This window comes from Eublepharis macularius, chromosome 7, assembly GCF_028583425.1.
Source record: "Eublepharis macularius isolate TG4126 chromosome 7, MPM_Emac_v1.0, whole genome shotgun sequence".
Classification (NCBI taxonomy): Eukaryota; Metazoa; Chordata; class Lepidosauria; order Squamata; family Eublepharidae; genus Eublepharis; species Eublepharis macularius.
The window spans coordinates 57,954,546-57,963,432 of record NC_072796.1 but is presented as its reverse complement, the minus strand read 5'-3'; the positions used below and the strand labels follow the sequence as shown (position 1 = coordinate 57,963,432).

At 53.8% G+C, this 8,887-nt stretch overlaps 1 protein-coding gene across 1 annotated transcript; it reads right to left on the bottom strand.

Annotated features, from left to right (window-relative positions):
- Positions 1-1,361: 1,361 nt before the first annotated feature.
- On the bottom strand, positions 1,362-7,224 carry LOC129333070 (uncharacterized). Its single transcript, XM_054984399.1, has 2 exons — positions 6,727-7,224; positions 1,362-3,177 (listed from the first exon to the last, which is right to left on the bottom strand). Exons 1-2 carry the CDS (start codon positions 7,139-7,141, stop codon positions 2,576-2,578), a joined length of 1,017 nt encoding a protein of 338 aa, XP_054840374.1. The 5' UTR covers positions 7,142-7,224; the 3' UTR covers positions 1,362-2,575.
- Between the last annotated feature and the right edge of the window lie 1,663 nt (positions 7,225-8,887).

Genomic DNA, 8,887 nt, shown 5'->3' with positions numbered 1-8,887 from the left:
TGCAATAATGTAGTATAATATCATCAAAAGAAATGATGTAAGTGGAAATTCAATGAATTTAATGGAGAGCAAATAGCCCTCACACAGGCACCACAGAGCATAGGACCCCAAATATCTCTATGGTGGTCAGTTTGTAATCATAAAGGGGCTTAGGTGAGTCCATGAGAAAGAATAAAGTGCCTAGTACACATAGAGACAAGCTACTCTGGGTGCTGGCTGCTCAGTGGTTTTTATTATCTAGCTCTCCAGCCCCAATATAGCCTAGAAGACCAATGAGATGTCTATCACTGCCACGTCTGTGTCAGTTATATCCTAGCTTTGTAGACTGCATACTAGAATGCAGTAACATCTTTGGTATCAAGAGGATGTGCTGCTGATATATTTCTATGTGGCATGCTAGCTACTTGCAATGCAAGGGAAGATCTTCCTCCTCCATTCCATACCTAGGATCTACTGACAGTAACCATTAGGCTTTAACTATGACAGCTCCTTATACCACATTCAAGAAGCCTCCTAGAGTATCTCAATGTACTTGGCTAGTATGCCTCTCTGATTTAATAGTAAGTGCACCTGTGACTATTAAATGGCAATTGGGATGGAACTTTTTGACTCTGCCAAGCTTAGAATGATTCTTTAGCTGCAGTGATGCCAGGTTCTATTTACAGTATTGAAGCTGAGGTGTAAAACTGAGCTACCATATTTCAAACAGGTAAGTAAGAGAATAATCTGATATTCATAGTCTATCTTCCTTCTCTTGCAAAGCTGGTATTTCAAGGAAGAGAAAAATGATCCTTTTCTATACTATTCATTCCCTCAAGGTACAAGGGAGACAAAATTTCAGCAGGATTGAGTGACAAAAGACATATTTTTATGCTGCATCCCAAATTTCTCGACAGCCACAAAATGGAAGACATTACACTGCTATTTGCATCCAGACCGGACAGATTACCAGTCAGCAATATTGATGTTGCTTTTTAGAGACCCTTATTCTGGAGTCAAGCCTTCAATATTTCCTGATGGTAATGAGCAACATGTCATATTTGTGGTGTGCTCCCTTATCCCACTTGGATAATTTTGATTCCTACCTCACACCTCAGAAGCAAAGTGGAAAGAAAGATGAACTGGCTTGCATTTATTGTCATAGTGTGGATTATTAATGGTTAGTTTATCTTCTGTGAGCTCAATAAACAGAGCATGAAGCCTTGCAATTTTTGCACAGCTGAAATGTACACCTATTCTGCCAGTTCAAACCACACTCACCCACCCTCAGACAAACACAATAAAAACAATACACATTCCTCCATTTTCACAGGCATAAGTGCAGGAGAACGTTATCTATTTCAGGTTAGTTATTGCCACTCCAGTCGGAATAAAAGACAGAGACCGTATTGGGATATAAACAGGGCCACTTTATTAATTAACCAACATAACATAAACCTGTCATTGCGGCAAGGGATCTAACTGCGGTACAGGTCAAGCCCTGGGGTCCTACCGGACCACCGCCTTGACCTGTCTGGGTGACCCCTGCTGCCCCGGGGGTGTTCCATCCAGAGGATGGCTGGGACCCGGCGGCCAGGCGAGTGGTTCCCCTTCAAAGCACCAGCCCCCACTAGCCGTGGAGCCTAGGGGCGGCCTTGTCAGGGTTCCCCACCAGGCAGTCTGCCCTCGCAGCTGGCAGCCGTACAGCCTCACCAGCCGCTCCTGACAGACCCCCATTTCCCAACTAATGGGAATGTGCCAAGGGGTCACCGGCCCGCTCAAGCTATCCTACCTGCCAGTGGCCAAACTATATACATTCCATCAACCACCAGTTTAAATATGTCCCGCAGTGCGAGGTAGGCGAAAAACAACTTCCCTGTAGGCCAATTGGGGAAGAAGAAAAAATTCCTACCTGGCCCCGTAAAACGGCGACCGGCTAATCCCGCACTGTAACAGGGAGAGGTGGGTGGGACGAGCAGACACGCGGCGACTGAGGAGGCCTGTGGGGCGGAACCGGCTAACTAGCCGTTTGCTCCGCCCCCAGGCCAATGCCCGGATGGGTTTAAGCGCGGGCTGTCTTTGCTCCTTCCGGAGCGGCAAACCCGGCCCCCATCCGAGCAGCCTTGCTGCCGTATGGGTAAGTGCCGCATTGCCACTCCAGTCGGAATAAAAGACAGAGACCGTATTGGGATATAAACAGGGCCACTTTATTAATTAACCAACATAACATAAACCTGTCATTGCGGCAAGGGATCTAACTGCGGTACAGGTCAAGCCCTGGGGTCCTACCGGACCACCGCCTTGACCTGTCTGGGTGACCCCTGCTGCCCCGGGGGTGTTCCATCCAGAGGATGGCTGGGACCCGGCGGCCAGGCGAGTGGTTCCCCTTCAAAGCACCAGCCCCCACTAGCCGTGGAGCCTAGGGGCGGCCTTGTCAGGGTTCCCCACCAGGCAGTCTGCCCTCGCAGCTGGCAGCCGTACAGCCTCACCAGCCGCTCCTGACAGACCCCCATTTCCCAACTAATGGGAATGTGCCAAGGGGTCACCGGCCCGCTCAAGCTATCCTACCTGCCACTGCTAAGGGTCAAGCCTCTGCTTAGGCCCTAGCACCCCACAGGTGGCTTATGGCCAACCTGAGCCCTTGCCGCAAATCCTCCAGGAAAATGTCATTGCCACTCACCGACAGGTGGACCCCATCGCTACGATAAAGGTCAGCCACCTCAGCCTTTATAGCGGGATGTGGCAGATATATCCCCAGACCCCGGCCCAAGGCCTTCTCCAAGGCCCTGTTAGCCCTATGACGTGCCCTTTCAATCCCGACAGGGTCCAACGCTTCCCTCCATACACGACGGGGAAGTATTGCTGACCATATAATGAGCGTGTCGGGCCAACGCTCTTTAATCCACCACAGGTCGGCCTCCGCCTGCAAAGATAGGGCCTTACCCTTCACCAGGCCAAGATCATTGCCACCGAGGTGGATTACCAGAATGTCCGGCAGGGGGCCACACCTTCCCTCAAAAAGGAGCGGCAGGAGACCAGGCCACCTCAAACCTCTGCGACCCTGCCATTCCACCGTAGCCCACAAACTGAGGCCCAACTGCGAGCCGAACTGGGTCTTCTTTGCTTGACGAGCAGCCCAAAAGACCATACTATGGCCGCAAATCAAAACCCTCTTCCTCGTGTAGCAAGCCGCCGCACCTGCAAAGAGACCAAAGTCAAGAAGCGTTCACCTCTCCGCCCAAAGGGCGGACATAAGACCGGAAGGCCGCCGACCGCCAGCGTCCCAGACGCTGTATAACTGGGCCCGGGTACCCCATAGCCGCGGCCGTCGAAGCCGCCCCAATCCTGAAGGAATGAGTCCCAAATTTCAAGCCGTCAAGACCCAGTTCCGACAAAGCCTTCCCAGTCACCGACCAAAACTGATATTTGGTCAATGGGGAGCCATCCTCGTGCCGGAAAAGCAGCCCGTCACCCTCTCCCCGAAGAGCCACGTAGCACCTCAACGCGCTAACCGGGCATAGGCCAGGTTCAGCACAGCTGCCTAAACGTAACACGAATCCCTTACCCGCCTGGTCAGTCTTGGATCTCCGTACCCTAAGGGTGACCTCGTCACCCTCGAATTTGAGATCCTGCGCCCTCAAGGCACGGCCCGAGTGATCAGCCCGAGCCAGGGCCACCAATTCGCTGACCCTAAGCGCCCCAAAAAACGCGGTAAGGGAAGCCGCATGAAACAACGCCGCCTCAAACGGAGAGCGACACAACTTATCCCAAAGCTCGCCTAAACCCCTAAGAATAGCAGGGGAAATTGGCTGCCTATCGTCCCTGCGAGTCCCAGTTTCACGGGACCACCCTTCAAGCATTTTCCGCAAACGGAAATCGCCCGTCAGATCTGCAAGACCCTTGGCCTTACTAGCGAAGGCTAAAGCCGCTAGCTGACCCCTGATAGACTTAACCGACAACCCAGAACCTCTCTGAGCCACGCAGAACTGCATGAGGTGCTGCACTGGTATAGGCCATACCTGTTGCAAACCCGCATTCCCCCTAAAACCCGCAAATTGACGCACTGCTCGATCGTACGACCGCCGCGAGCTGGGGGCCAGTGCCAGATGAATAGCCCTTTCAGCCTCTAGCCTCCAAGGTTCCACAGTTCCCACGGCATCGTGGTCGGTGCGGCGTCCGCCTCGGGGGCAAGCTGCCGAAACCGGGGAACCTGAAAGCGAGACAGAGCATCTGCCACGCTATTGTCCAACCCAGGGACATGCCGAGCTAGAAACAAAATATTAAGCTTTAAACACCGGAGGGTGAAGGCACGAACCAGCCTCATGACCCTTGATGACCTAGATGTAAGGGACCGGAGGACATGAACCACTGCCTGATTGTCGCACCAAAAGTGGACAGAGTGGTTTGCCAAGGTGTCCCCCCAAAGATGCACTGCTACTAGGATCGGAAACAGTTCCAGAAAGGTGAGGTCCTTACACCATCCCCTTCTGACCCATTGTACCGGCCACCGTTCGGCACACCAGTGACCTTGAAAATAGACACCGAACCCCAGGGACCCCGAAGCATCGGATGCAACCTGCATATCCGCCGCTAACCTAAGAGGCTCCCTCCAAAATGAGACCCCGTTAAAGTCCCTGAGGAATGCCTCCCAAACTTCCAGGTCCTCCCTCATCCCCCTATTGATGGAAAGGCGATGATGGGGGAGACGAAGTCCCCCCATGGCATCGCACAAGCGCCTGAGGAAGGCTCTGCCGGGGGCTACGACCCGGCAGGCGAAATTTAAATGCCCCACCAGCTGCTGGAGCTCACGCAACGTGGCTTTCTTCTTCCCTCTAAAAAGGGCCAGCCGAGTTCTAAGGTCGAAGAGCTTCTGGGCAGGCAACCGGGAGGCCTGCCTAATTGTGTCCAGCTCAATCCCCAAAAAGGTGAGGGTAGTAGCCGGACCTTCCGTTTTCTCATGGGCGAGAGGCACGCCCAACTCAGCCGCCAAGGCAATAAAGCCCGTCAAAAGGCGGTGACACTGGCCCCCCCCGGGGGGCCCAACGAAAAGGAAATCATCTAAATAATGGGCCGTGGCGCGGCACCGAAGCCGTGACCTGAGGGCCCATTCCAGAAACGAGCTGAAACGCTCAAAGGCTGCACACGAAATCGAGCAACCCATTGGCAATGCCCTATCCATATAAAACTGGCCATCAAACGAGAAGCCAAGCAACTCAAAGTCGTCCGGGTGAACCGGCAGAAGACGAAATGCAGACTTTATGTCGCATTTTGCCATCTCGGCCCCCACCCCGCATTGCCTAACAACCTTGACAGCCTGATCAAAGGAAGTGTATCGAACAGAGCACATGTGCTCAGGGATGGCATCATTCACCGACCCCCCTCTAGGGTAGGACAAGTGATGAATGAGCCTGAATTCCCCCACGGCTTTCTTTGGGACCACACCCAGGGGCGACACTCTCAGACACGGAACCGGGGGGGGGCTGGAAAGGGGCCCAGAACACGCCCCTCCAAACATTCTTTACCTATTTTACACCTAACAACCTCCTCCATGCCCACAACCGAACGTAAATTAGAGGACATGAAGGGAGCCCTAGGACCCTGGAAAGGAATCCTAAAGCCATAACGAAAACCTTCCAACAAAAAGTGCGCTTCCTCGCGTTTAGGGTACCCCGCAAGGAGGCGTTCAAGAACCGTCAGGTTTATGGGGCTGGGGCCCTTTTCCAGCAGTAGCTGGGGGGCCCCCGCCCCCACCCCCACCTCCACGCCTTCCCGCCCTCTTAGATTGCCTGGTGCAAGAAGTGAAAGGGTGGGGGCCACCACAGATTGGGCACTGGTGTTTAAAATTGCACACCTTCCTGGAGCACACCCCTTGGGAACTAAAGTCCCAGCACAGCAGCCGGGGTTGAACCGGCTGCCCCGCGGGTGCGCGGGTGCCCTGCGTAGTCTGACTCCTCTGAACCAGGTGGCCACTATCCGAGCGGTCACCTGCATTCGGTTTGGCCGGGGACATGACCTGCAGCCAAAGCTGCTGGTGTATCCTGTCCCACTGCCAGGCCGGGTTGAGGGCGGCACGCATACGGAATTCCTCGTCGTATTGCAGCCAAGCTGCACCAACGAAGTCCGTATGTCCCCTATAAATTATATCAATGTATTGGAATAACTGGGCAGCCTTCCAAGGCTGAGCCCTAGCCACCACGCCGGCATAGATTAACATGCCAGGCAGCCAGTTATGCCAGTTCCGCTCTATTTTCCTGCGCTTCAGCCTTTCTTTATCGCGATCATCTAACTCCTCCTTGTCTTTCTTTTCCAAATCCCGAAACAGGAGATTGAAAACATCCACATATTCGCCACGCAGAATCTTATCCCTAGTGGCGAGAGTTAAGTGATCACCTAGGGGCATCGCTGTATCCCCAAAAGGCATAGCTCCAAATGGAATGGACCCATAACCGTGTGTCCCCCCCACAGGGAAGCCCCACGGATAGTAACCCCACTGATTAAAGTGGCTCCCCGATGCCTGGGAACCAGGGACCGAGGGGGCCTGTCCTGAAGATGGGCCAGCTACATCGCTACTAGCGGCCTGAAGCGCATTCCATGATGCTTGGGGCCACACCGGATTAGCCCCATAGAACTGAGGGGGAACTCCTATCGTGGAACCCACGTGCCCCTGGGGTGCAGATGGTGGAGCAGGTGCTTGACCCCAATGCCCCCAGGGCCAAGCCCCTGGTGTAACAGGTGCAGCCGACTTACCATCACCCTCAGGAGGTTGAATTGCAACTGCCACCTGCCCAGATTCCTCCTGCACGCTTTGCTCAGCTACGCCACTCAGTTCAACGGCTGTGGCTTCAGTCACCGTCACCTCGCAGGCTCGCTCCCCTGCTGCTGGCGTACCTGTACTTTCAAGAGCAGAAAGCCTATTAAGAACATCGCGCTGGAAGGTGGCTGACGAAGCCAAAAGGGTTGAGCGAGCCCTCTTTGCTCTGCCGGTTGCTGAGCCACCAGCTCCCCTGGCTTGTTCTAAGGCAGTCAAGCGAGCCAAGATGTCTTGCCGGCCCTGCAAATCACCCTCATCCTCCGATGAGGAAGAAACCGGGGCTGGCCTCTTTGATAGTGGACGCTTCGCTGGCTGTTTGCCCTTAGACGGCCCTTTTCCCTTTCCCGGCATAATGTACACTGGGCCAGTACAACCCCTCAGGAAAGGAGGAAGGCAACTCAAATGCCCTGCCCAGAACAATGCACAATACCCCCCAGGAAAGCAGGTACCAAGTGCAACCTGCAGCTCGTCAATCCCTATAACAACCCACCCTAACCGGGGGGGGGGCGTGAGATACAACCACCTACTGGAGGGGGGGGGCAAACAAACCAACACCTTCCCCGCTGCCTCCCTAGGGTGGGGGGGGGGTGGAAAATGGAGGAGATATCCCTCAGCGCCAGCCACCCACCGGGGCGGGGGGGGGGAACAGGGGAAGCTCGACAGCCCCTAATATAACCCCCCCTCCGATAAAGACCCCCGCGTCCCGGCGGCCTAACAGGGCCTCAACCGAACTGCTGCCCAGAGGGGACTCACAACCCCTCAACAATTAAGGCGCGGCCGCGCGAGCCGCAACGGTGGCGAGGCGCGCGGGCTGAAGCCGGCCGAGCCGGGAAGGCAGGCGCCGAGTCACCCGACTCCGACCGCAGCCGCAGGCCCAGGCGCTTGCTCCCGCGCCGCGGACTGATCGCCGGGACTTGGGCTGCCTCTAAGAAGCGACGCCGGACGGGCAGCACCCGGCAGGCGCGGGCGCGCGCGGCCGGCGAGCGGCAGCAGGCTCTCCGCCCGGCCGCTTGCCCAATCCGACCAAGGCCGCCGAGGCTGCCGACCGTCTTCCGCACTGCACAGCCTCGCAGCCGCCGGCCCTGCCCTCGGAGAGTTGCTACATGCACCTCTCCCACGAGCAGACACGCGGCGACTGAGGAGGCCTGTGGGGCGGAACCGGCTAACTAGCCGTTTGCTCCGCCCCCAGGCCAATGCCCGGATGGGTTTAAGCGCGGGCTGTCTTTGCTCCTTCCGGAGCGGCAAACCCGGCCCCCATCCGAGCAGCCTTGCTGCCGTATGGGTAAGTGCCGCATTATCAAAGAAACTTGAAGTAAAATTCTTGGTTTTTTTGCTTAATTCAGTTTACTTATTTGGACATAGGAAAAATGAACATTAATCCAGAGCCAGTGATGCTGCTGGCTTTGATATGCTCGTAGAGTGCATTTTAGTGCTGCAGAAAATCTTACATGTACTGTATGTATATATATGTGTGTGTAGTATTTTCCAGCACTCAAGTGAATTGAGTTCTTGCAAAGAGCTCTGTATGTATGTATTAGAGCTCCATAAAATGTATGTTTGCAAACAGATCCTTATGCTTGTTTACATATCCTGGAACTACAACATCTGTTTATATGAAATAAGTTCTACATCTAAGGGTAGAACAACCGTTGGGTAATAATTATCATTATCTAATTAGTATTTCATGGTGGAAGGTTGAATGACATTTACAGAAGGACTTACCATACGAGCTGAGATAGTCAGCAAAAAGTGTGCAACAAACCCATATTGGGATTTCCAGCTACGGGATTGGGATTTCAATAGCAACGTTCATTCATTACAACAAACAAAAAAACCAAACAAACAAGCAGGAGAGCAAGCAAGCAGCTCCCTCTTTGGAACAGAGGGACTCTTAGGCATTTTATATTTTAAGCACATACCAGTTTTTATCCTGAAATAAATCTATTAGCATAACACAACATGTTGAGGCTATGGAAATTTTTATTTTCCTATGTGATACCCCATTTATGAAGGCAATTTCATTACAGGGGCAGTTATCATGTTACTGATTTGTCCCCAGTTTGATGCTGTTGGAAACTGGGCATTTTCCCTGCTTTC

Excerpts from the sequence above, each read along its gene's own strand:
- LOC129333070 (XM_054984399.1), bottom strand. The coding sequence starts at position 7,141 with ATGCCGGGAAAGGGAAAAGGGCCGTCTAAGGGCAAACAGCCAGCGAAG. Across the intron at positions 3,178-6,726 it reads TCAACCTCCTGAGGGTGATG|GTGCGGCGGCTTGCTACACG; the intron begins GTAAGTCGGCTG and ends GTCTCTTTGCAG.